General features: G+C 42.8%; 3 protein-coding genes across 6 annotated transcripts; 1 reads left to right on the forward strand and 2 right to left on the reverse strand.

Moving 5' to 3' along the window:
* Positions 1-762: 762 nt before the first annotated feature.
* On the reverse strand, positions 763-6,855 carry slc25a14 (solute carrier family 25 member 14). 3 transcript variants are annotated; one of them, XM_058627334.1, is made up of 9 exons: positions 6,658-6,855; positions 5,961-6,065; positions 5,181-5,319; positions 4,745-4,839; positions 3,765-3,850; positions 2,982-3,077; positions 2,474-2,598; positions 2,172-2,385; positions 763-1,034 (listed from the first exon to the last, which is right to left on the reverse strand). In XM_058627334.1, the coding sequence occupies exons 2-9, from the start codon at positions 6,022-6,024 to the stop codon at positions 993-995; spliced, it is 861 nt and encodes a 286-aa protein (XP_058483317.1). In that variant the 5' UTR covers positions 6,025-6,065; positions 6,658-6,855; the 3' UTR covers positions 763-992. The 3 variants fall into 3 exon arrangements, with proteins under 3 accessions (XP_058483317.1, XP_058483316.1, XP_058483318.1); XM_058627333.1 differs by having other exon boundaries at positions 5,961-6,855; XM_058627335.1 differs by lacking the exons at positions 5,961-6,065; positions 6,658-6,855 and adding an exon at positions 5,626-5,913.
* A 1,589-nt stretch (positions 6,856-8,444) lies between these two features.
* LOC131459008 (glucose-dependent insulinotropic receptor) lies at positions 8,445-13,120 on the forward strand. The gene is made up of 2 exons (XM_058628428.1): positions 8,445-9,825; positions 10,330-13,120. Exons 1-2 carry the CDS (start codon positions 9,258-9,260, stop codon positions 11,007-11,009), a joined length of 1,248 nt encoding a protein of 415 aa, XP_058484411.1. The 5' UTR covers positions 8,445-9,257; the 3' UTR covers positions 11,010-13,120.
* Positions 13,121-13,128: 8 nt separating this feature from the next.
* On the reverse strand, positions 13,129-22,805 carry LOC131459007 (dual specificity protein kinase CLK2-like). Of its 2 annotated transcripts, none has more exons than XM_058628426.1 (14): positions 21,663-22,805; positions 17,733-17,820; positions 16,930-17,041; positions 16,674-16,771; positions 16,335-16,539; positions 16,195-16,261; positions 15,959-16,072; positions 15,523-15,689; positions 15,305-15,375; positions 15,091-15,211; positions 14,933-15,015; positions 14,768-14,847; positions 14,440-14,530; positions 13,129-14,335 (listed from the first exon to the last, which is right to left on the reverse strand). In XM_058628426.1, exons 1-14 carry the CDS (start codon positions 21,872-21,874, stop codon positions 14,177-14,179), a joined length of 1,668 nt encoding a protein of 555 aa, XP_058484409.1. In that variant the 5' UTR covers positions 21,875-22,805; the 3' UTR covers positions 13,129-14,176. The 2 variants fall into 2 exon arrangements, with proteins under 2 accessions (XP_058484409.1, XP_058484410.1); XM_058628427.1 differs by having other exon boundaries at positions 16,365-16,539; positions 21,663-22,801.
* Positions 22,806-27,897: the final 5,092 nt, after the last annotated feature.

The following is a 27,897-nucleotide window of genomic DNA, read 5'->3' on the forward strand; positions in this document are numbered from 1 at the left end:
GTCTGACAAAACGACAACAACAACACAGAAGCAATAAATACGGGGGGAAAAAATAACAACCGAGTGAACAATTAAAACTGCTCTGTATCGTCACAGAGGCTTTGTGACAACGCTCATATCGTGTGTTTGTAATATGAACGTGTGGAGCGCTGCTGCTGCTGCTGCTGCTGCTGCTGCTGCATGAGCACAACTGGAGCTTTTCCATAATACAATCTCGCACTTCTCAGGTTTACTCGGCTCTAAATAAAACACAGAATCATTGTTGGCCTCGATTCTTGTGTCGGACATCGCACTCACGACTCGTCCAGTGACGACACTCTCGAGTGTTGACGTCACATTTTAGTATGTTTAGTAGTAACTTCGCCAGAGCAGGTATTAAAAAAAGCACGCACTATCACTGATGGTAAACAGTAAAGTCGAGCAGAGTCGTGCTCGAACTGTATAATGGAAGAAGCTGCAAATTTCTCAACGTGAAGCAGAAAACTTCGGGTTCATACGCAAGGTTCAGTTTCAAATTTTGCGTTCTTTTCTGTCACCGCGCTCAGTGTCTTGGCCTACGAACAAGTACATTTCCAAACAATCACAATCATCATCCACAAGTCCTTTTCTTTTGTAACCGTAGGCTCCACTCACCCAATCCACAGACGTGACTTCCATCCCTCGCGTCTGCCTGAGGAGATAAACTCCTTCCAAGTCCGTCAAACTCTGAGACCTCAGCAAGAAGCAAACACTTAGCTGCCTGGGGGGGCGGGGGACGGGGGGCGGGGGGCGGGGGGCGGGGGACCAGTGACAATAAATAAAACCTTAGAAAAGCAGAAATGAAGCGTAAGGTTTAGATGAGCTCGGGCAAATGACTGATACTGTGCTGTAGGGAGTGTGTGGATCTCGCGAGGGCGAGTGTGAAAATACTGGTGTCAAGACTCCAGGTGGCGCCGTGCTCACACTCCACTTGTCCCTGACACAGTCGAGCGCAGTCCCACGTCCTGCTCGCTTTAAAACGGGAGTTTCTTCAGCTGCTCGAAGGTGATGAAGAACTGATGAAGAGGCGTGTTGAGGAAAAACGGCAGGGTTCTATTTCCAGCCACAATGTGGAATTCCTGAGATCACTTGAGGGTCGAGGTTCCCCTCACTCAGGAACACCCCTGAACTCAGATCAAAGATATTTTGATGTACTACACTATTCTTATTTAAAATATGTACTTCTATAGTAGTGCAAAGATAACATCCAGACTGGAGGGAGAGACAAATAAAAGTTAAAATAAAAGCAATTTATAGCAGACTCAAATACTAAGAACTGGTCTTAGGAAATAAATAAAATATTTTCTGTTAAGACACTGATGTTTCTGTTGTACTTTTGTTTACATCATTAAAACAATGGCACAGTTTTTAAGGGGGACATATTATGCTAAATCAACTTTTTAATCATTTTAACACTTATATTTGGGACTCTGGAGGCCCTACCAGTCGCCAAAGTGTGGAAAAAGAATACTCAGTCCTTTTTTCGTGGTCCCCCTTAGTGTAAATATAGGTGATAAAACACGCGATGTTGAATTCCCTGCGCCTTATGACGGCAGCATGCGCATTTCACCGCTAATGTTACCACCCACCAGTAAGTTTACCTCAAGAGCTCCACCTTAGCTCCACCTTATCCCTATAAAATGCCAGAGTTCAGGCGAGGGAGGAAGAGCGGTATTATGTCAACACAGAGGGACAAGTGTGCTGTTGGTGGCTGCACAGTGGAGCACAGTGTTTTACACAAACTTCCAGCCTCAAGAGGATTTTATATATGAAGCTAATGTGCCGGATAAAGTCAGCACCACTGTGTTCGCACCACTTTGCATCAGACTGCGGCCAGCGGTCGCCGTATTTAGTCAGCGACCGTATTTCACCGACGTACAAACACACACATTTTTAAGAAAAGGGTCAAATAGAGCTCATAACTGACCATTCTGACACGTCCTAATTAAAAATATTTGTTCAGTACGTCCTCCATGACGGAGCACAGACTCAGTCTGATACAGTCACATACAGCGGCAGTTTATGCAGCTCACTGATCGCCTGTCTCTAAGTCCCTAAGTAAAGTAGCTTTCTGAGCTTCACACAGATTTACCATGTGAAAGTCGGCTTAAAACGATTGGAAGAATCGGATTTGTGCAGGTTCTGAAGGATACGATGATGTTCCAGGGCCCCAGTCGCAGCCAGTTTGGCCAGAAACCCTTGTAGAGGGCAAAGAAGCCCTCGTTCCTCCACGTCTGCATCAATCCATCCAGCGTCCCTTTGTACATGGGGCCTCCAGACAGAACCCGCTGGTTCATCATGCGGGTCCGGACCACGTCGACGGGGTTGGAGGCCAGCGCCCCTGCCAGGCCGCACGTGAAACTGGAACTGTGCACACAGCGACATCAAACCAGTGCAGTTAAAAGACACCGTTTCACCACCACTGACGAGGCTTAACACTCAAATGAAAACATACATGAAATGGGTCAAGATGGTGTCGCCCATGGCGCCAGAGTGAAGCAGGTGCTTTTTGGTGATGTCATAGACGGGAAGTTCCACCCCGACCACAATGGCGGCTCGCTGTGCTGTGGGAATGACACCCTAAAGGGGAGGAGGGGGGAGAAAAGAAGTGTGACTCTTGACAGAACAGTGTTACAGTTCGAGTTCAGCCGATTGGCAGAGACTGAGACTCTCGATCAGGGTTCCCCGCACATTTTTACCATGTCAATTTCACAACCGTTTCCACAATATTTTACCCGACTTCTCTGTCTTTTGAGCCACATTTTATATTTAAAACGTACTTCCTTCCCAGGAAGGACTTCATGACTGTGGGAACCCTGCTGCTGATATAAAGCGAGTTAAGACGAGCAGAAAACTGAACTCCTCGCGCCACAAGGTGTCGCCAGATGACCGGGTTTAGCACCCGGTGAGCAGCTGCATTCATTCCTGTAAATCCACAAGTGGAGCACAGACACAGCACTCACTCTCCACAGCCCTCTGGTGCCTTCTGTCTGGTAGATGTTCATGAAGTTGGACATCATGCTGCCCTGCAGCAAACTGCCCTGTGCCTGCATTCTGATCTGAAACACACAGAGACACAGTCATAAAAGAAAGTTCAACCCCTGACTCTGTAAAAAAAGAGTCTAACGGTGACTTGACCGGCACCATGTTTATGAAACCACAAGTTCACAGTCCACTCTTAAGTGATGTGCTTGATTGTCTACTTGCGTTTTTCCACTGCACAGCTTGACTCAGCACGTTTTTTTGTATTTTCTTTTTCATTTGGGATAGTACCTGGTACCTGGTGCTTTTTTGGTACCTGCTCTGACGAGGTTCCAATACGATACTAAAATGTGACGTCAACAGGCTGCCGGCCACTGATCGGTCAGTGTCCGAACTGTAGATCAGTTATAAAGACTTTAAAAATGCTTAGACATAGCATTTCGGTGTGAAAGATTCTGTGAACAAATCTTTTTAATCAACTGCTTTACAAGTCACTAGTTTGTGTGTTTGTGTCACGTAGAAAACATCACGACACATGGAGCTGTAGTGGGAACCCACCATATGTTCCTCTCAATGGGAATCTACTAAATTAACAGTCGGTTCTTTTAAAGAAAAGCTGAAACTAGTGAAATTTCCAACTTCCAAACAGAAGACGGCTTCCCGTTAATAACACTTCTGTCGCATTTGTCCCACAGTCCTGTTTAATTCATCTCAAAACACTATATAATATAAACAATATATAGATACACATTTCTTTTCATCACCTTGAGGACGTCAGTGGGGTTGGCCAGTGAGGAGGACAGGACTCCGGACACGACACCACAGAAGACATTGATGACCATGGTCTCATCTGGCACAAAAGAAGAAGAAATGATGGTCAATGTCTGACACAAAATTTGTAAACGTCATCATTTCGAGGTTTTGGAAACGCAGATCTGCTTCCACCCGTTTAGAAAATAAAGCACATGAATCAGACAGGAAAAGTGGAGGGCAAATCAGCTCAACTACAGCTGTGGTGTGACTGTAACCAGATTCTTCTTCCTCTCTCTTCCCTTCTCCTGCGTCATCCCTTCCTCTCCTGCTGGAAGCTCTTTTCCTCTTATTTGGCTTGCAAATTAGTGGCTCTGCTTCCACACAGGTCAAAACACGCTGTGATGTCTAATTCTTGCAAATTGTTGTTTTTTTCTAGAGTGCAGCCTGCTGCAACTGCATATCTGCACTGTAAACAGAAGCAACCCACCGCAAGAGCCTTGGTTACGTATTGCACCACACACAGCTATATGGCCCTGGTGCTCTGCAGTTTATATTTATTCCAATTAAGATAAACTCCTGTAACCTGTTCATTCAATCAATTCATTGTTGCAGCCCTAATCTCTTGCAGTTCTTGCACGAGTCACCTGCCGAGTTTGCAGCCTGTGAATGAAGATGTAAAGGCGTTAAATCAAGCACGAGCAATAACAATATGGATCTTAATGAATATATATCAATCGAATCACCTGCCGTAGTTCACTGCCAAGCTCAACTGACTGCCTGTGCGAATGTGTTTTCCAGACTCGCATGTTGTCGCAGAGGTTTCAGGTGACTTTCGATGACACCAAGTAACTGAAGCCTGTAAATCAAAAGCCCCGAGTCTCCTCCGCTGCAGGCGGATGCTATATTTAAACCATTACAATGTTATGAGTTTATAAGAGAGAGAGAGTGGCAAGTGAAAGGGAGGAAGAGGCAGAAATGGCGAGCAGCAAACCTTCAGGATGAGTGACAAACAGCCTCTTCAGAGAGTTGTACGTCCCGATCTTGATCGTCCCGTACGAGGCTTGTCTCAGCAGAGCAGGGGAAATCCTGACAGGAGACAAACATCATGTTTAGTAACCCTTCACACTGTGGGTTTGACCTGAACGCACATGCAGCAGAGACAGGGTGGGCTGTTTATATTTGACTTTCCTCATGTCCAACTCTTTGTCGTTGTGTAAAGGCTGGTGACATATGGCTCTTTTAGTGATTTTTATTAGGACTGAACAATATGTATTGGAAAAAGTGCTTCCTCGTTCTAGACTCTAGAAAACAAAGGAGGCTCCTCCAACTGGCTGTGCAGTTTAACAGCTGTGTGAACACATTTTTTGTCAAAAGAAGTTGTAAACATGCTGCCCAGAGGTTCTGAAGTGACTGAAGTTGTTCCATACCCAGAATACAACGCCCGGATTCCCTCCTCTTTGCCGATCTTGAAGAGGGCGTGGAACATGCCTCTGTAGCGCACCTCGGTGTACTGGGACTGACCCTGCACCTGAAGCCGGGTCTTTGTCAAGTCAATGGGAAATGTCCCTGTGGGAATGGAAAATAATATAATGTCAGGAGAATACAAAGAAAGACAAGATGTGAACTATTATTGATTATGTCCAAACAATTTGGACACAATTTGGATATAATATATAAAATTGACATGTTTGTTAAAATTATTACACACTGGTCTTTTAATATTTCAATAGCTTCATCTGCTGAGGTTCCATCTATAATACTCTATATAGACCTGAAACGTGACTTCAGAATAATGTATAAGGAAAAAATAAAAATAAATAAAAGTAATTCCTACACCAAAGTCCATAGATAAATTTAGCATTTTTAGCTCACCTGGACCCAGGAGCTGCTGCCTCATGTGGTCAGTTTGTGTCACTGAGGGAAATCTGAGCGAAGCATTTCATACCCCGAAGTCACATAATAGGACATTTTAACATACTGACGGAGGCAGCAGAGGATCGACAACTGCTGCGTGGTGTGATGTTAAAATCGCCGATTTTCTCTATGGACTTTGGTGCGGCAGAGTGAAAACGCAAATCACGGCCGCCCAAGAGACGGATCCGTCTTTTTTTTTAATAGCCAAATATTATATCAGCAAATAAAACCCTGTCATGCGGTATAAATACACGCGATGATCCGTGTCTGCATTGCCGTGGCGCATCACGTACCGAATTCTGCGACAATCGAGGCCATGCCTCCGTAGATGAAGGGCTTCCAGTTGAGGGTAGTCATGTCCGCGGCGGCTGCTGCGGCTTCCACCTGCTGCAGCCCCGCTAGAAACAAAAGCAGTCCGCCCACACACAGGTCAACCCAGTGATGCAAGCGCACACTACACAACATGTCGACAAACATCTGAGATCTGAGTGACGGTGATGCTACAGTTCAGCGGTGCTGGTCCTCCCTAAGCAACAGCAGCATCCCCAGCAGTCTGCGCCGGAAAGAGACGCCCGCTGTGCCGCAGAGAGAGCCAGCGGAGCCGTTGCTGGCCTGCTATTGGCTGTGGGGGCTGTCAATCAAACTTGTTCAACGACTGGATAGGCTGCGGTCTTGGAAGGAGGCGGGGGGACAGAGCATGAGTGACAGTGACAGCAACACAGCGTCACGAAGGGTGGGAGTTATTCCCCTCTCTCTTAACGTAAACAGTCAATAAATAAACAAGTCACAGAATAAATACACTTTAAATAACTACTCGCCATCAGGTCCCATCAAACATACAAGTTAAATCATTTTCATGACAACAAAAAACGAGTAAGCAAACGGGTAGATAGCTCGCGCTAGGCTAGCGGATACAAGGCTAACACTTGGGTTAAGTAATAAGTACCCGCACCAGACCGGGAGGTGACCGGTTAGCAGTTGGTTAGTTACCGTTACATTCAGCGCAGACGTGGCGTGTCCGCGGTGTCGGTGTCGCGAGCTGCTGCTACTTCACTCCGGTCGTCATGACCGCACGAGTGTTCGCGGCTCGTCTTTTTAAAAGTACGAGCGGTGAACTTCTGTCGCCTCCGTTGTTAGCTTTCTGTCAGCTAATGTGACGTCAAGAGCACCACACGCAACACAAACAGGATTTCCGCTGAGACCTTCAGAATAAAATGCTCAGGTCGCGAAGAAAATTTATGTAACATCATGTTATGTAAATTTACATTTTCTTCTTACTTATATGAGAAACAATGGATTGGAAAATAATACCATAAATGTAACTTTTTAAAGAATGAAATATTCTTTGACTAAAAAAGCATTCAATAAAAAACAAATCACAGTTTTTGTCTTACTAAAATGTGATTATTATTTTTTTATCTTGTAACTGAAAGTTTGTTTCTGCCTTTGAATGGCTTAATTATATTTTTCTGTCTGAATTACCTGGAATAGCTGGGATTTTTCAATCCCAGATAAAGCCGTTGAAAAAGGCAATTAACCCCATTCTCAATTGTGAATGTGAGGCCGTGCTATACACAAAATGTTGAGGGAACAAAAAATGTGAGTCAGTGCCCTCCAAAGGTGGCAACAGTCACTACATGTGAGTTTGAGAACCTGGTGTGATGCCATATGATGTTTTCCGAGTGTGTGTGTGCGTGCAGTGAGCGAGTGTCATTAGCCAGATGTATTTGTGTGTGTGTGTGAATCCTGGTGGAAAATGGTCTCATCATGCCAGATGTCGTCTGAGTAGGAACGTCAGCCAGCAGCCGAGTTAGAGTTTAACTCAACCCACTCATGTCTGTGCAGCACACAAACACCAGCTGCAGCTTACTGTAGAGAATGGAATATCTTTTATTGTCATTTATTGCCAAATACGCATAAAAACATGTGGTTAACAAGATCACTCAGAAAGCATAGACCTGCACCAAGGCTTCAACACTTTTCACCTGCGTTTTAAATATCGGCGCCTGAAATTTTTATATTCTAGCCAGGTTTCCACTGAGTGGAATGGCTCGGTTTGGTGGAGTTCATTAGGAATAGGACCAAGATTACCAGCCTCAACCGTTCCATTCTTTTGCACCCTTCCCTTCAAGTCACTCAGTGCGTTGACATGCATGTTAAAAGTCAAATTTTACTAAGACGATAATTCAGTTTTCTTAATGTCATGTAAACATGTTAGTCCAACTAAAATCGAGCTAGTCTAGACTAACATAGCAGGATAATTCGATTCATAGTCCGATTACTCCTGCATGTGTGCGCTTAGTCGGACTGGAGTCGGACATTTCCAGAAGTAGGCGACGTATAAACTGCGGCGGTCGCGTCTTTCTTCAGACAACACAACAACCACCATCTAATTTGCATCACGATTAACATGTACAGCACGTACAAAACATACAGAACCACAACACCGTCCATCTCACCGTTCACTTTGTTTTCCTGTGACGTAAAGGTCAACAGGAATGTGGTTCAATACACACTAGCTTATAGAGAGATACAGTGCCACCTACTGAGGCGGAGTCAGACTTACTCGGCCAATAAATAGATTTTCTCCTCCGCATGCATACTCGGACTAGGCAAGTTGTCCGATTGCCTGTCTTAGTTGGACTATGACCATAGCTCGATTAAACTGTGTGTAGTGTCTTCTGAAGTCATGGAAACCAGACCAGTGTGTGTGTAAGAAAAGAAAAAACTTACAAACCTGAGGAAGTGAGGACATTTCAGATGGTCCTCACGTTCTACCACATCTAAAAAGAAGTGTATGTGGGTTAAGACCTGGTTTTAAGGTCATGGTTAGAATTAGATTGAGGTTAAAGTTCGGTTATGGGTTAGGTTTGAGTTGTGGGAAATCATAATGAGTAAAATAGCTGTACAAACATCTCTCTCTCTCTCTCTCTGTATTTGTTACCTCTTTAGGACCTGGCATAAACATTGACCTTGTCAGAACCAGTAGCCCTCATGGAGACCAAAACCTGGTCCTGAGGCAGAACCTCATTTCTGAGAAACTGGTTCAGTTTAGGGCTTGAATCGTGGTTTTGGTCAAGGTGAGGGATCAGGCTCTGTTTAGGCAATGTAGTGTTCCAAGAAGAATAGCTGTGCAAACCTGTGTGTATGTGTGAGAGAGAGAGAGAGAGAAAGAGAGAGAGAGAGAGAGAGAGAGGGGAGGGAGGGGATGAGCGAGAGCTACTGATAATGCTGAGAATTTCTTTCCTCCTGCATTTATAAAGCTGAGATTTAACTGGACGCTGTGATGAGACGAGGTGCAGGAACAAACAAAAAACCTCTCAAAATGTACTTCAGTCAGTGACGAACAATAACGAGCGTCTGGATTAACAGCACATGTATATGTTGTTTTTTTTATATACAACCTTTTTAAAACAAATGTTTATTTTTTTAAAACCTCTGTCTGTAACTGCAGGAGCGACGGTTACGATTGTTGATGGCTGCCATGGATAAAACCCTGACTCTGAACAGGCCTACCACCTTCTCCTCCTCACAACTGCAAAAAGGTGTTGTGAATCTCCAAGTGAAAAGCTTCTGTTTTTGTTAAAATCATGTCATATTTGACCGGACAAGTGAGCGCCGAGCCCTCGACGAGGATGACTCCCGACTGCATGGACGGAGAAGATTCCACGGCCCAAGATGACGTGAGGCCTCGGGTGATGGGTGTGATCCTGAGCGTCGCCGCTTGCCTCATCGTCTCCACAAACCTGCTGGTGGCGGCCGCTCTGCTGAAGCTGCTCCTGAAAAAGAGCAGCCAGAGCTGGTGTTTCGTCCTCAACTTGGCACTGGCCGACGCCCTGGTGGGTGTGGCCATCACCGGCCTGGCGACAGAAGACTTCAACATCGACGGTGTCCCTCAGAGCCAGCGCAGCCACGTCACCGCTGACCCTCCCACAAATGCCACGGTCCCTGCACACGGGAAGACCCGCTGTTTGATCCGGATGGCGTTTGTGATGTCGCCCTGCACGGCGTCCATCATGTCCATGTTCCTGATCTCACTGGACCGATACGCCGCCATCAAGATGCCACTGCGGTACTCGTTGCTGTCTGGGAAGGGGACGGCGGTCGGATCCTTGCTGACTCTGTGGATTAGCGCCTTCACTGTGGGATTTATGCCAGGTGAGATTTACAAATGGTTGATTTATTCTTCACTTACTGGATGTTGATGGTAAAAACGACGAGTTCACGGCGGAAATGTGCACGCAATTTGTCCAAACATGCAGGATTCTTGTGTGTCTGTTTCTTCAAATATTCTGACACCACCTGTGAGGCCCAAGTCATGGCGTCCTACGTACACATCTGTTTTCTGTCTATTGTTTACATTCCTGTGAGAAATTTGTGAAAACGATGCTACAGTTGATGGACAGCATCTACATTTGGGTGTTTTTCACCACAGCTAGCGGGTTCTGGCTAATCTCTATCAACAGTTATCCCTAAAAATCCCATAGACGAAAATTGGCAAGCAAATACAGCTCAAACTAGCAATGGAAACAAGAAGGATTAGGACTCTGTAGATAGCTATAGTCTAGCTTTTGCCAAACCTGTAGGCTAATAATGCCAAACAGAGCAATTGTCTGAATTAAAACTGTAGCTTTGGACTAACCAATGTTCTCTGCTTGATAGTGATGGTGTGGCAGCTGCAGTCCGAGGGCTACGACGGATTTTGTGCCTTCTTCTCTGTCATTCATGGCGAGGGCATCATCGTCTTGTTCAGCGTGTGCTTCTTCCCTGTGCTCTCTGTTTTCGTCTACATCTACCTGGACATTCTGAAAATCGCCCGCAGCCACCAGAGGCAAATCCGCCAGGCCCGGGAAGCGGGTTCCAGGACGGCTGGGCACCACGGCAATCAACATTATCAACAGCATCAGCTCCGAAGTGGTTACTGGAGTCATGTCAAGGCCCTGAGGATGGTGGCGGTGCTCGTGGGCTGCTTCTTAGTGCTCTGGTGCCCCTTCTTTTTGACGTGCATCGTGCACCTTCTGTGTAAAAGCTGCAAACTCACTCATGTGCTGGAGAATTATCTTTGGCTGCTCGGACTCTCCAACTCCCTGATCAACCCCCTGGTGTACGCCTTTTGGCAAAGGGAGGTGCGGCTGCAGTTAGCGGCCATGTTTACCTGCTGTTCAGACAGGTCGTCATCGGCTGGACCACCAGGTGTTTCAGGACGGTATGACCCTCGGACACCGGTGCAGGATCAGGATGGTGCTGGTGGGGGAGACGCCATTATCCCGGCATTGTTGCAGCCAATCACCTGCAACCATGAGACTCGCGCTGTGGCATCATCCGCCACGACCAGATCATGAAAGAAAGAGTTTCACACTGTCCTTCATCAATCAGTCTCTTCCCGATTTTATCCGTCTTTCGTCAAACTCGATTCACACGGACAGTGGGAAGAGCTTTAAGGGAAATATGATGCCACCATGCGGAACAATCACAGCTGCTGTGGTTGGTGCCAACACAGAGGCAATACCTCTGACTTTGGCTTCCCTGAAAAGCTACTTAGAGACATTGAGGGGAAGCTCTGAAGCGTCGTCCATTTTTGTGTCATAGGTTACAGACTTTAGTTCCTGAAAGAAATAACCTTGTAATAGTCAAATATATCAATATATACTAACCGAATACCATTCCTGCTGTTGCCACCTATGCGTGGCGGCGCTGCCCTCAAATCACCTACATTTTAATATCAGGTTGCCTCTTGAATTTGTCGTCAGCGAGTTGGCGTGTATGTGAAAAGTAAATAATCCTCAAGTTAAGTAAGACAAACAGCTAGGAGGAAAAGCAAAGACAGAATAACCAAAGGCCCCGTAGTCACTTCTGAGTTAGGGTAAGGGTAATTACTTGCTGCTTGCATACTTGTGAATTGGAACAGAACAGACCCAGACAGATCTTAGCCATTCGCCTCAATTGAAAAAAATCTGTTTGTCAAGTTTCAACTCACCCCCAGATTGGTAACAGTGGTTTTTCAGGAGGTAAATAAGGTAAATAACTTGGGTGTCGGGAGCACTAACTTCTGTTAATATTGTTAACACATTTTACCAGTGACTGGACAGAGTGAGAGTCATTTCTTTTCAGACGTACGTAAATTTGTCATCTGCATAGCAGTAGAACCCAAAAGAAGCAAGTACAAGAAAAAGAGGGAGAGGTCCAAGAATCGAACCCCGTGGAACCCCACAGTGGAGAGGACACAGAGTCGATAAGGCTAACACAGAAACTTCTCTTTGCCAGGTGGGACCGAAACCAGTCCAGGGCGGCTCCTTTAATGTCCACCCAGTGCTCAAGACAATATATTATCAACTGTACCAAAATCAGCGGTCAAATAAAGCAGCACAAGGATAACCTAGTTACCAGAATCAGTGACTAAAAATATGTTATTAACAGTGCGGACTCTGTGCTGTTTAGGGTCTTAAACCTATTTCTGTCTAAAAAAGACAGTAGTAGGAGATTGGCCTGTAATAAGCAAACGCAGAGGGATCAGGACCGGACGAGAGTACGCAAGTACGTACACTGAGAAATGCCTACTGACTTAAAAATGATTAAGATTCTGCATTCGACAGAGGCTAAAACCAAAAACAACATTCATGTCCCAGTGCGTGTCAGTTTTTGGCTTTTTTGACCTAACTTTTCATCCGTGCCGTGACATACAGTAATGGCAGCGAAGGTCGTGAGACGGACGGGAACTAATGAGGTTACGCACAAACCAAGCGATTGGTCCCTCAGATTGTCTTTGCCTTCTCCTGCTTTATTACGTCCGTGTGGTCGAGCAGTGTTAAGCTGATGTTTTTCAGGACACAGACGAGCTCGCCGCTTATCTGAGGCGCGCCCTTATCTGCTCATGTAATATTTTACAGCGGCGTCATTTATTCACTCATGGAAACTTCCTCGGCTGCTTGAATCTTGATAAATGTCGCCCACTTTCACGTGTCAGCGGTCTATATCAACAAAGACGTGTATAGGTGGAATTAAACGGCTAACATTTACTTTAGCACGAGAGATTAAGCGCAATTAGCTGAGCGGGAGTAAGAGGTCATTCACCTTTGGTTGTTTTGCCATGTGTTATGTGAGGTTATTGCTTTTCATACAGAAATTCATCTTTTACTTTCTTGTGTATAAAGTTTAAAAAATAAATTATAAAAGGGCTGTTGATTTATAACGTCTATGTCACAAGCTCAGTTCTGTCGTTTATGTTATTCTTTCCATTCTCCAGAAACATGGAGCCTCGGGAAACTGGCAACTCTCTTTTCCACACATGCTGCGAGTGAATCTGGCCAGAAAACCGTTTCAAATCGATCCTAAAAGTCTTTCAAATGTATGATCAGGCAGATTATGATCACCTAAATCAGAGGTGTCAAACAAATATGCTTGTAATTGTCGCAGTATTAAATGTATTACATTCAACATTAAATCACATTTATAAGCTTGGTGTTACAGTCGTCAACGTTGTTATTTATTTACTGTATTCTATAATAGATGGATTTTTGTATCACACATTTGTTTTTATTGCAAAGTTAACATCATTCCATATCTTTGGAATTCTGTTTGATATCTTTATTGCGATATTATGATTGAATAATTGTGTTATAATCTGTTAAGATTAAGATTGCCCACCTGCTTTTGAGATGCTCATTGGCCCCAACTGTGACCTAGATGATAAGATGTTTATCCTATGCCTCGCTCCTCCTCTAGTACGCGATCTATGCTGTTTTTTTGAGGGTTTTACATCCAATTTACACATTTGTCACTTAAACTTGAGGGTACTTAAGCAAAGTTATTAGAAATAATGGCTGAATGTAATAATCCAGTCACAGTATTTGGGTTGCAAATGAGAAGTAGGATTCCCCAAAATGCAAAAACATTTGTTAAGAAACTGCCAACACAACAAGAAGACGCCAGAACATGACATCACTCAGCGACGTGCAGTTTAAAATATAAACAGGAATGCTCTCCACAACTGACAGTGTGACTGTAAATGTCACCGAAAAAATATTCACAACAATAAACAACAACACTCTGAGGTAGATGCGAGATATACACAAGTAGATCCGGCTGTGTGTCACTTTGGGAGCTGCCTCCTTCAGCGGACGAGGTTCCCGACCCATGAGGCTCCTCTGACCCAGGAAAAGAAGGACCAACCACTCGCCAACGAAAATCTGTGCTTGCTGAAGCAGCAGACTTCTGGGACATGTTTTTGTCGGTAGCGATTCATTTGTTTGATTCTTTGTCCGTGTTTGGAACAAGTGGACGGGTTCGGTTTGGTTCAGTCTTGTCGAGACCAACAACTGCTGGATGCCCCTCCTCCATTGTCATCGTTCGTTGTCCCAGTACGCCGTCACACGGCGCAGCCCGCGCCCCATCTGTCGAAACACAAGCCTGACTCAGGACTTACCATTCCAAACTGGTCCGTACCATCATGGAAACACAGCGTTTGTTGTTTTGAGGAGGGAGGAACACATCCGTCAGTCGCAGTCGCTCATTAACTGAGCTTCCTCTGCTTCTGCGCGCGCACTGGGCTGAAGAACGGGTGCCACAGCGCCTCCTCCAGGGTGATGCGTCGGCACACGTCGTACTCCAACATGCAGGCGACCAGGTCCAACAGCTGCCGCTCCTCTTCGCTCTTCCTCTGCATGCACTGCTGAGAGACAGGGACATTCATCGTTAACTCCTTGCTGCTGCTGCTGCTGCTGCTGATGTCGTCGTCGCTGCCGCCCCTGTGTGCATGGCGTCGCTGCTGCGTACCGTCAGTGGTTTGCAGTGTTTCCCGATGTAGTCGTCGGACGAGCTGCTGTCGTCCCAGTTCAGGCGCTCATTGTGCACGTAATGCTGCTTTCTGCACACAACACACAAACATCAGATACCGCGACTCTATTAGTCCAGGTGCTGTGGTGGGAGGGGCCAAAGGCTGATTTGCAGGCATCACATCTCAGCGTTGAGCCTAAAAAAGAGTCTTTTTAGCTGATCATTAAAAGTGACGTTATGACCGTTCAGTGAAAATGAAAAAGGAGTGTGATAAAGTAAGAGAGTAACACCATGCTGTGTGTGTGTGTGTGTGTGTGTGTGTGGTTACCTGGTCTGTTTCAGCAGGTGGGACGGAATTGGTCCGAGGACTTTCTCCATCATGGCCAGATGTTCTTCACTGTTGTGGGTCTGAAAGGACAGGAAGTCGATCTTTATCTCTCTCTTTCTCGCTCTCTGTGTGTGAGTGTGTGTGCGTGTGTGTGTGTGTGTCTACCGGGAAGAGTGTGCGTCCCAAGTAAAACTCCATGAGAACGCAGCCCAGACTCCAAACGTCACATGACTGGTTCCAGCCGAGATCTGAGCAAAAACACGTGGTTATATATGAAAACGTGTGCGTGTGTGTGTGTGTGTGTGTGTGTGTTTGGTTCGTACCCAGTATGACCTCTGGAGCTCGGTAGTGTCGTGTCGACACCACAGATTCATGATGTTCATGGTCAAACGTGGCCGTGCCAAAATCTACCACCTTCACATCCGGACTCCTCAGCTGTATCTCCTGAGAGAGAGAGAGAGTTATCGTTTAGTTAACTAGTCAAACTAGTTAAGTTTGCCTTTTGTGTTGGCACACACTTGTTCAAAAAAGTCCTACCTTCTGGTCGTTCACAAACAGGATGTTCTCTGGCTTTAAGTCTGTGTGTGTCAGCTTGTTACGATGCAGGACTGTAAAACACAAGAAAACACACAAGTTCACAGACAGTCCATATTTGTCCTGGATCATGTGATCCATAGTCCGATTACTGACAGCCTGTGGATATTTTTGCAAAGGTGGCCAAAACAGCGGTCAGAGGTCCGGGTGGTGTGACTCACAGCAGATGGCTCTGAAGATCTGGAAGGCCATGTGACGGATCTGCTCCACGGTGTATGGCCTGAAGCGCTTCTGTCGCAGGAACTCGAAGGTGCTGAGGCCGAGCAGCTCGAACACGATGCAGACGTGACCCTCGTGGTCGAAGCGGTCCAGCATCCGCACGCAAGCGCTGCCGGGGAGACAGGAAGAGAGCCACAGACATCTGTAAATAAAACTAGCATCCGGCTGTCTCTTCATCGCATTGTTCTCTTCTTCTGCATCCAGACTTGCACTGCCACCCGATGGTGAAGTGGGATACTACAGGACCCTGACGCACGAGTATACGAGGGTACGTACTTTATATGCACTGTTAAGGTGCTCTGGCGCCTCCTACTGGTGATACATGATCACAGCGTACAGAAGGTTAAACTCCGAGGGCTCGTCCGCGGCTGAACTTACAATCTGTTGTCGTCATCCAGCGCGTTGATCTCCTCCAACACTGCGATCTCGGACCTCGCGACTTCGCGGAAACAATCGATGTTCCTCACAATCTTCACAGCGACACACTCGCCTCTGTCCAACACAAACACACAAACACACACACACACACACACACACACACACACATGCAGACTTATTCAGAAAAGGTAACAACACACAAAAGTGGCCTCTCTCGTTCACACAGCGACTCTCACGTTTCTCTGTCGATGCACTTCACTACTTTTCCAAAGGCTCCAGCTCCCAGTGGAGAAACCACCTGGTCTGGAAACAACAGACGGACAAACGTCAGCGGCGCGTGAACCCTGACGGACTGAAGTAAGTAAGTAAGACGGACTACGGTCAAGGTCAAGCAAGTGTTGAATACATCTGTCTTTCATCACGAGGCCAACGTGGTAGACCAGGTGTCCCTCTCCATCGTCCTCACAGCTCGCTGCCCTGTCGCTCCTCCCTCCTCCTCCTCCATCATCATCGTCATCATCAGCACCCACGCCGCTGTCGCCAAGAGACGCCGATTCAAGGCGGAGTGAGTTCTCCTCCTGCTGAGCGGACGGCGAGGAGACGAGGACGAGAGCAGGTGGACACATGGACGGTGAGAAAGACAGAGTGACAGAGGACGAGATGATGAGACAGAACAATAAGACGCAGTGTGAGGAGAAGAAGGAGAGCATCGTACTGAGGTCTCTGTTTCTGAGGAGGTGCAGTGTTCGCTCAGATTGAAGCTTCCTGTCTTTTCTTCAGAGTGAACGACGTCAGGTTTGGAGGCATCAGCATCTGCCAACAGAGACGGAGACAGAGACGGAGACAGAGACAGGCAGAGAGACAGAGACAGATTTTTGAGATATTATGTTCATGAGAACGAGTGAAGAACATGAACACATCACGTCTCTGGCTGCGACCAGGACTCGTCCACATCCAGAGGAAAACGTTACCTCTCCGGGAACCACGGCTGCTATCATCGACTCCCATCATGCAACTGTCCACTCTGAGCCGCGTGACCCGGATTTCGTCCCACATCTCACAGCCGCTCCTCCTCCTGTGGCTCTGACGTTTACAGAAAGAGAAAGAGAAGGAGATTAATGCTGCGTTCCATTTACATCGGAACTCGGAACTGGGAGTGGAAAGTCACAGAAAGTGATTTTCTTATGGGTGACTTTAACTTTTACCAAAGTCATTTTCAGTCATGGTATTTGTACTTTTACGTAGTACTTTATACACCTCTGGTATATACATGTACTTTATACATACATATATATATATGTATATATACATGTTATTTATATGTGCATACATACATACATACATAATATTATAATGCATAATATAATATTTACATATATGGGAAACAGCATCATATATTATGTTATTATATTACAATTTATTAAAAAGTAAATAAGGAATCACCGCTCATCACATATATATACAGTATATATATAGTCTAAATGTATGTAACATTAAGATATACTGTGTGTGTGTGTATGTATATATATATATATATATATATATATATGCTATGCTGTGTCCTATATACTGTATGCATATTATTAAATTGTAATATTGTATACTGTCAATATGTCATTTTAAGAGTCAACAGGAATTTTATTACATGTTTTTAATAAATAAATCAATTTAATTGACTAAACTATTTTATATGTATATATAGTATATGTAGGGAGAGAGAGAGAGAAAGCATTTATTGAGAATTGTTGAGATGATACAATAAAATAGAACTCACCAGATCTGCTGCTGTTTCTGCACCTGAACAAGGATCTTCTTCGTCTTCTTTTTCTTCTTCTTCCTCTTCTTCTTCTTCTTCTGTTCTTCTGAAACAAGACAGAAATATTCTATTATTTGTGAGGAAAACATCAAACATGAAGACCTCGGCTCCTCGGCTCTGTCCTCTTTCTAAAGAAGAGAGGTTTTCAGCACGGCTGAACCCTCTTCTCTGTTTTCAAAGCTGTCTGCAGGGCTTCCCCTGACCTTTACACACGAGGTTCACTCACGACCTCCTGCCGCTTCACAGCCATGAGACCAGAACACCAAACTGTGACGAGGTCATTAGATCATGTAAAGACGTGAGGAAGCAAAAGTGTCAGATTTATAATAGCTTTGATAAACTTGTTTTTTTTCTTTTTTAATTATAACCTTGAATTGAAGTATGAATGACTATAACTGAAAAGAGAAAACACATATTTACTTCTAAAACTTCTTTTTCCTGAACTATTTGTGCACTGTAAAAAAAAACCCCGTAATATACGACAACGTAAAATTGGTGGATTAATATATTTTCAATTAACTTTTGAATATTTATTGAGCCCACATAACCAATAATTATAATACATTTTAACTTGTTTTTTTTTTTACATTTTAACCATAAATTGTAACTATAACTGAAAAAATAACGCAAAAATGTACTTCTAAAATTGTGAAAATCAACTACTTTATATTTTATTTTAAAAAAGTAAGTCTTTTTTTACAATTGTACTTTTTTTAATACGAAGTATATATATCTATATATGCATATATTTAAATATATATATAATGTATTATATATATGATTAACAAGAATGTTGAAAAAATAAACACTGACATTGTTTATTGCTTTTGCCTTATTGCCGACTAATGTTCACGGGTATAAATTAAGATTCATTTTTTCGGCGCCAGCTGGCCGGTAATCTTCGGATTAGCTGAAAATAACTGCAGGGCGACCATGAAGGAATGTGCCACCACTCACTGCTGTGTTTTTATTTTATCACGTTCAGACTTTGTGCTATAAACAGATCCATGTTTGTAAAAGTCGGATTCGATTTTTGGTTTCGAGGAGAGGACAGAGATCAGATTATCAGGATTTTTTGGTTTTTGTCCTTGTCGTCGGCGCTAAATGAGATTTTCTCCACTTGTCACTAAGATGTCGACAACAGCTCGTCCACAACCTCACAGTTTGTGCTCACAGGCGTGAGGACACATTCACTGGACAGCAGCCACGACACTTGTCTTCATGACTCCGTCTCTGTCCCCCCCCGTCCCACATCCACAAATAGTCGACATGCCTGCGCTGTCACGTCTTATTTTTCATCTTTTCATCACTCTCCTGCTCCATGTCCGCTGAAACTATCTCCTGGTTTCTCTGCTCCGAAAAACAAAAGGTGTCATTGTTTTAGTTTGAGAACAACAGATGAACGGATTATGAATAAAGAATATTTAGTTTGTTTGTTTGTTTATATGGACACAATAAAAATGCTTAATGTGGACAAGGAAATTTCATTCTGATTAAAGGGGGTAGAAGTAGATTTTGGAACTTTAACTAGATTTTGGAATTATAAGTACATTTTGGAATTATAAGTAGAATTTGGAAGTTTAAGTAGATTTTAAAAGTTTAAGTAGATTTTGGAACTATAAGTAGATTTTTGGAACTTTAACTAGATTTTGGAATTATAAGTAGATTTTGGAATTATAAGTAGAATTTGGAAGTTTAAGTAGATTTTGGAGCTATAAGTAGATTTTTTCGAACCTTAACTAGATTTTGGAATTATAAGTAGATTTTGGAATTATAAGTAGAATTTGGAAGTTTAAGTAGATTTTGGAACTAAAAGTAGGATTTTTAAGTTTTTTTTAACAGATCTAAACTTTGTTCACTTTGATTCTTGTGTCAGACGTCACGCTCATGAATTTCCCACTGGTGGTACACGCACCACAGTTTGAGAACCATGGAATAGAATACTCAGGCTCTTTTCTTTCTAACTTTAAAGTATTTACATTCTTCAGTTGACTGTCTATGTTGTGCTTTTTATAGCCGACAGTGTCGTTGCGGTGCCGCTCCAGGAATAGACGTGTATCTCGATGCTGCCCGGGCTCAGCTGACCGTAAATCATCACTGACGATTGTCACTCACATAAGATCCTGCAACACTCACTGATCGCAGGCACGGCCTGTGCCAGCAGCGTCAAAATGTTTCTCTCTGCATATCAAAAGCACAACGACGTACTAACAGGGTGAGAGTGAGTGAGTGAGTGAGTGAGTCAACACAACAACATCCTGGTCTTACTCTGCCTGCACCAAATTCCATAAAGAAAATGAATGATTGAACATCACAGCACACAGGTGTTGTTGATCCACTGCTGCCTCCATCACTAAGTGCAAATGTCTTATTTTGTCACTTCGGTGTATTTACCTCAATGACACAAACTGACCACACGGGGCAGCAGTAGACCAGCAGCTCCGCATGCTAAAATCACTGATTTTCTCTCTGGAGTTTCAGTTTCCTGTTGGAAAAGTCTGTTTAAACTGTGAGATTAAGTGAAAAACTATATACATTTTTTCAAAGGTGCTCAGAGGTGAGAATATAAACATTTTACTGTCTATTTCTTGGTTTTTGCTCAAGGAAAAAGAGGCTAAATATGACAATAAACTTACCGACTCTCTTAAACCCGACTAATAATTTTACCCTTTGACCTTCATCCCACTTTGACAGTTGGATAATATGATTTAATTTGATCCGGATGGCTGAAATACATGACTGATGGCTCTAAGTGACGGGGATTATCACGGCCTCTCACTGTGGTTTAGCACTTCATCTGAGCCGGCTGAAATCTAATCTAACATTCGTCTGTAAACTGATCGTCAGTCAGACTGTAGACAACACCACGACATGCACGGAAATGAAGCTGGGATTCATTCATTCATTCATTCATTCAAATAGTCGGAAACATTATGCTACACTCACATACAGAGTCACTAACTTTATATCCCCCGAGGTCACAGGTTACCTCACGCTACACGATACCGATAATAATCACACTCTTGGGTGCAGACATATTTTATTGTTAGTAATACCGGTCAGAATTAAGAAATAAATGAATGTATATACATGGTAAACATGTATGCTGATGATAATGGATCATTTTTTTTGTTTTACTTGAGTGAACCAAAAGAATAAACTCAATTTATTTTCAATATGTTTTCAATTTATTGTCAGATTCAGATTCAGATTCAGATTTATTACCAGGTAAAGTTTACACCACACAGGGAATCTGTTCTGGTCATAATGTGCAAAAAAATAGCAAAATAACACAGAAACTAATAAATATTAGAGCAAAAATTTAAAAAGTAATACATAAAAACTGTAAAATAAAGATTTGTGTGCTTTTATATTTACATCAGAGAAATACTCAATATAAATAAAAACAAAAATCTCATTGTGAAATATGTCAAAATAGAAGAAATTGGTTGTGCATCGCAGTTTATTGTTAATAAACTAGATGATTTATTACCAATTATTATTTATTTCTCGTTTCATTAAAATGTTATTGATCCTCATTGTTTATTTAACTTGATTTTATTTTACAATTAGTTTATTTTCGTCTTTTCTATTAGTTTAATGTTTTTGTTTTGTCTTTTTGTTTGAATCTTAAAAACCTGAAATATGTAAAAATCAAAAAAATGTTTACAAGTATAAACAACAATCGGGACATCGTAGGGTTAGAGATTGTGTCAACACTTTCCCGACACCATGATCATATTTTTAACTTGACAGGTGCCAAGTCAAATTTTTGATGTTTTGAAGACACACTGACGGTAAATAACAGCAATTATTGGCACAAAAATCCAGTTTCTGTCACATTAAATTTGCGAAGTTGGCACATATCTCTTAGATTCTTCTGCTTACCTTGTCGTTGTGATGTCCTCTGGTGCTGTAATGCTTTTCTGAAACTTTGGGCTCCTGCTGCTTGGTTTAAACGGCGACGACCCGCCCCCTTCCTCCCACTCTGCCTCCCTCCCTTCCACCACAGGGAAAGGCAAACATTGGCAGCCTCTTGCTGCACTCGCTGCCAAACTGGGACAGAAAAGAAATGGTGCCCCCGCTGCGCAATAAAACATGATGTCCCACAGAAAACCAAGACGGGGACATTCCCGTGTGGTCGTCAGTGAAGAGGGACAAGGTGAAGCTGCTCTGACCCTTGGCCTGTCCCAGCACGAGCTCCTCTTTCACAGCTCGGGAGGAGGGGGAAAAAACTGGTGTTTTTACGATGTAGTAAATACGGGACAAACACGCAATGTGACACTGGGGACACGTGCGGCACACATTTGCCTCCATGTAAACACAGAGTGTGTCCAAACTCAGGGCCCACAAAACCTGCAATTGTCCAAACACAAAGAGGACGCCTGAGTGCGTTTGTCCACAGCAAGGTCAGGACACCACCTGCTGCAAATGATTTCAAACTCTGACAGTCTTTTCTGACTTGAAACGGAAGTCTGCGTCGCTTTGTTCACTCTCCCACACCAAAGCCCACAGAGACGTCACAGCACACAAGAGTTGTTGCTCCGCCGCTGCCTCCATCACGAAGTTCAACTGTCACATTTTGTGAGTTCGGCTGTTCAGATTTACCTCAGTGACACAAACTGACCACACGAGGCAGCAGTTAAAATCACTGATTTTCTCAATGGACTTTGGTGTGGGAGAGTGAGTGGTTTACAAACTTCAGTTTTCCACTCAGAGAAGTGAGACGACGTTTGACACAAAGACGCGTCCACAGAACGTTTCAGAAGTGAAGCAGAGTGATGGGATGAGGAAACACTTCCAGGCTATGCCCTGCCCCCCCCGCTCTGCTGCTGTATACACACAAACGCTCCCCTCAGTCAGGTCTGATAGTTTTGCCTGACGGAGCCTGTTCTCACGAGAGTATGTCAACAAAAACTGTCTAAGTGTCTTAGTATAGTTTGTCAACACAAACTGTCCCAGAAAAAGCCTTTTAAAATGTCTTTTAAATGCTAACAACGGTTTGTCAGGTAAAAAGAGGCCCCTCCCTCCCCAGAAGAGGAGACGCCATCGGTAATCTTGTTTTAATCCTGAAAAAAAGCTTTGAACCGATTAATCGATTATCAGAATAGTTGTCTATTAATTTAGTCATCGATTAACAATCGATTAATTGTTTCAGCTCGAATAAGAGTTCTCCTTTTAACTTTGATTTCACGAGTTTCCTAAAAAAAATGATGATGATGATGTGGAGACACATGAAGCCACGCGAGCAGAGGACACGCTGTATACAATATGATCTTCCACCTGCTCAGTGGACCTGGCAGCAGCAGCTGCAGCAGATAATGTCTGACCCCGACAGTATGTTCTGTGAATCTAATCTCATGCCGGCGTTTACATTTGACATTTGTGTCTTTTTACACTAGAGTTCAAAAAATAGATTTGAAAAGTTTTAAATCAATCCAAAACACAATTAAATATCAGGTTTTTATTCCTGAAAATCCACTCGTTTTTGTTTAATGACACACGTGAGGCGGCGGCAGGTTTGGTGCGTGGACGTAAAAACGCTTGCAGACGTTATTTTTACTGGAGGCTTTGACGACGCAGTGTCACGTTTAACAACCGGCGTATAGTTCAAATTCTGCAACGGGACAAATCCTCCCCCGTCAGCTGTTTACTTTTACTTTGCTGACGGATTTTATGACTTTATTTCGCTTCTCTTTCGCTTGTCAGTCTTAGGCCGATTGGAAATCCTGGAAGCATTGTCAGTAATTTTTCACTCCAACATGTCACATTTTTTAGATACAATACGTTGGTCAATTGTATATAAAATTAAAGCTGCAAGCCACATTATTGTTATTATTATCACACTGGCACTGTTTTCTCAATTAAAGATAATAGCATCTATTCAACCTGCCTATATAAAGTTACCTTTGTTACTTTGTTACCGCTGGTATTCCCTTTGGTCATATGTTGCGAATCCTGACAAATAATTCCATATAAAAACATTATAATTGAAAGGTTTTCTCTTTATTACCACATTACTGTCTCTCTCTTTTTTTTTTTAAATAAAATGTATAACTGCTCGCTACCTCCCCCAGTGGTCTAATAGTAGGAATAATATTCAGTTTAAAGCCAAATGCATTGGCATAATACCGAATTCAAACATGATTCACACACACGGTGACAAAGACGTCATGAATATGCAGATTTTTAAATAAAGTTTGGTGAAAAGTCAAACTGATACACTGACGGATTTCTACGGTACTACACAGCGCAAGTTGCCTGTGGCCTAGTGGAAAGGAAACTTGGCTTGTAACTGGAGGGTTGCTTGTTCAAATCCCCACCAGGTCAGAAGGACTGGGGACTTGGGGTACCCAACCCACATTGCTGCCTGGGTGCTACCAATTCTAGGATGGGTCAAATGCAGAGAAATAATTGATAAAGTATAAGATTTAGATTTAAGTTGGTATATAATAAAAGGAGTGGTTAAACACTTGAAGGGTTTGCTGTTTCTGGTTGTTTACATATGGCTGCAGGTAAAGTTGTCTTGAATTAGGTGAATTTTTAATGATATAAACATATATATATACATACACACAACACTTAATTATCTATGTTGATACTATATATACATATATATTTATATACATATATATATATATATATATATATATATATATACACATATATACACGAGGGCTAAAACTGTTACCTTTTAAAAGATGATGGGGGAAAAGTATGTCCAGCAGACTCAGCATTACCTCAAGTGCTAGGTTTTCCTCTGTTTAAGATGTTTTTAAATGACTACATTATCAGCTGCCATTTTTTTATTTGTTGAATCAGGACATTAATATTGAGTAATTACAGGTGGAGCTGCTCCTGCACAAACACACACTGATTTAAAAGCCTTTGTGTACTTTCTGTGACTTGGTACATTCCACTCCTCCCCTCTGAGTCGATCTATTTGGAATGTTCCACTTCCTTTGTCGGAGGCGGAGCTTCTTCTACGCACACAGAGTCACAGACAGAAACGGGAGGATGAGAGGAGCATCGTGGACAAACATGTGGACTAACGTATGGTGACTCCTGCTTAGAAATGAGCAACACATTTCTTAGATTCTCTGTTGACGCTCTGTTCACACCTGCTGTTCACACCCGACCTGAGCGATCTGAACACAGGTGTTCAGATTACACCTGCTACTGCTAACGTGACGTCACTGCTCCGCAGCAAACACACTTGTTGACAGTGTTGTCAATGCGATAGTATGTAGAAAAACTGTCCAAATATGAACTTTCCTAGTTTAGTATGTCATCAAAAACGTTAACATATAAATTGTCCACATATGTCAAAGAATGCCCTCAACAAAAACTGTCAATATACCGTTAAAACTGTTCAGAATGAGTATCTCGTCTGGCCAGTAGCAGGTTAGCTGCTGCTAATGTGACGTCACTGCACCGCAGCAAACACGCGTACGTGTGTGTTTTCAAAAAAATTGACTTGGTGTCAAATATATCATTATATTGTATGACGTCATACTTTCAACAACTGTCCAAAATGTCATTCGTATAATATGTCAACAAAAAGTTGAAAGTGTCCTAATATAGTATGTCAACAAAAAAACGTCACAGTATCTAGTCTGGCCAGTAGGGGGCAGGTTAAGTAAAAAAAACTGTTCAGAAGCAGTGGTTTAGTAGAATTTCAAAATAAAAGTGTCCGTGTTGATATGGATCAATATATAGTTGACAATAAAAAGGTTTTCATGTGTTTTCCTCACATTTCCTCACTCATTTACTGCAGTGAGCACATTTGAACACTTTAAAGTGGACACTGCTTTGTCTCATCATGTCCTCTGACTGAAGACCTGCGAACAGCTGCCGTTAAAGGCACAGTTCATGTGTTTTCAAGTGATTCCATTCACAATCGTCACTAAATACATTAGAATCCTCTGTTAAATATTGAGATTTTACAAATGTTTTCAGGATTTTTAAAGTCTTTGTAACTGATCTACAACTTTTTTTGGAGCAGGGCTGAGCTGCCGGACCAGGAGCCAGGACCAGGAGCCAGGACCAGGAGCCAGGACCAGGACCAGGACCAGGACCAGGAGGAGCTGGAGGAGGACGAGGAGCAGCGGGGACAGGTGTGTGGTAGCTGCTGCTTAAAAATGATGCACACATTTCTTAGATGTTCTGTTGACGCTCTGTTCACACCTGCTGTTAACATCCGACCTGAGGGATCCGATCACAGGTGTTCAGATTACACCTGCTAATGTTAATGCTAATGCTCATGCGAAGTCACTGCTCCACAGCAAACACTCAACTTTCATCTCTCTTCACCTGGAAATGATGATTCTCAAATGTCTTCTTTTTAATCCACAAACGAAAAATGATTCAGTTTGAATTCTTTCTTTGTTAAAAGGAACAAAGAAACAGGAAAATGTTCAAAATTTGTAATAAAAAACAAACAATTCATTGATTATTAAAGTATTTGACAATTAATTTAGAAATGGTTTAATAATGCAGTAATCTTTGCATCTCTACTTTTTTATATTTTTAAAAATAATCGTCAGCGACACCATGATGCGATTCTTTGCGATATTTGCGATACACTGAGATAACAGCGCTAGTGAAAGTGAGCACTTGGCACCATTAAGTGGACTGAAATGTTCATTTATTAAGTTCATTTTTAATGACGTTTATTTGTAACATCAGTTAAAAAAAAAGAATACGCCATATTTCACTGTAGTAGTTTTTCTACTAATAATTCACTCAAACAGCGTCACATCCTGTGTGCAACCATAGCAACCACAACAACATAAGCTGGAAAAGTCGCACTATTGTCTAGACGCAGTTTTGTTGACGCTTTCCCGTCAGAATAAGCAGAAAAACAAATAGCTGTAGGGGGCGCTAGCATACAAGTCAAGGAGGTCGAAGCTTTTTCAGTCGACTGTTGTCGTCATAAGTCATTATCGACAGATCTCGCCGTGTTTGCCCATATCCCATAATACTTTCGAAGCTGATATCTGCCCATAGCGATAATATCGAGCATCCTAACACGTTTCCATCTTTTGTTTTTTAGAGAAGGAAATCATTTTCCAGCTTCTTAAATGTCGGCATTTTCTGTTTTCTTTGCTCCATAAAAACAAAGAAATCATTCAAACTCAATCATTTTTTTCGTCATTTCCACGTTTAAAAAACACTCTTCAACATTTTAGCACATTTTCTGGAGCAAACCATCACTCTTTCACCTGTGATTTCATCCCCTCACACAGACGTTAACAGCACTTGTCAACAGAGCCTCTGTTTAATGTGTTCACATCATTTTTACATTGTTAACAAGTGAAAACTGTGGACGAGTCAAAGTGACAACATTCAGTCAATAAATACACCATTAAATAATGACTCACATGTGTCTCACATTCATTCATTCACATTGGAATTAAATACAGAAATGTCTTATTGTTAAATGTGTCATTCATTCATTCAAATACCAAATTCATTTGATGTAAAAAAAAAACCAAAAACATAGAATTACTTAAAGACTATTTAATGAATTATTTCATGACTTACTGCAACACAGGACCATGAAATAATTCATTAAATAGTGAAGAAGTTATGTATGTTTTTTACATCAAATGAATTTGGTATTTGAATGAATGAATGACACATTTAATAATGAGACATGTGTGTATTTAACTCCAATGTGAATGAATGAATGTGAGACACATGTGAGTCATTATTTAACGGTGTATTTATTGATTGAATGTTGTCACTTGGACTCGTCCACAGTTTTCACTTGTTCACAATGTAAAAATGACGTGAACACATTAATCACACAGAAGTCTAATTCATGTGCTCATCATTTTTAAGCAGCAGTTACTGGACACCTGGACCCAACTGTTTGGTCAACAGTCCAGGGAGTGAACCCCTATCATATTTTATTTTTTTTATGGCATTTTTAGGGATTTTTTTTGGAATCTTTTGGGCCAAAAAGTGAAATAAAATGTTATAACCCCCTGCTGTCATCTGTGCGGGGGGCCGGGGGAGCACAGCCCAGCCCCGGCCCCAGTTTGGCCCCGGCGCCGGGGCCAAGTGTTCGGAGCATGCTGGATTTGAACCAGCCACAGCCGGACTGGCGCAACCTCCT

Source organism: Solea solea, chromosome 4 (genome assembly GCF_958295425.1).
Source record: "Solea solea chromosome 4, fSolSol10.1, whole genome shotgun sequence".
NCBI lineage: Eukaryota > Metazoa > Chordata > Actinopteri > Pleuronectiformes > Soleidae > Solea > Solea solea.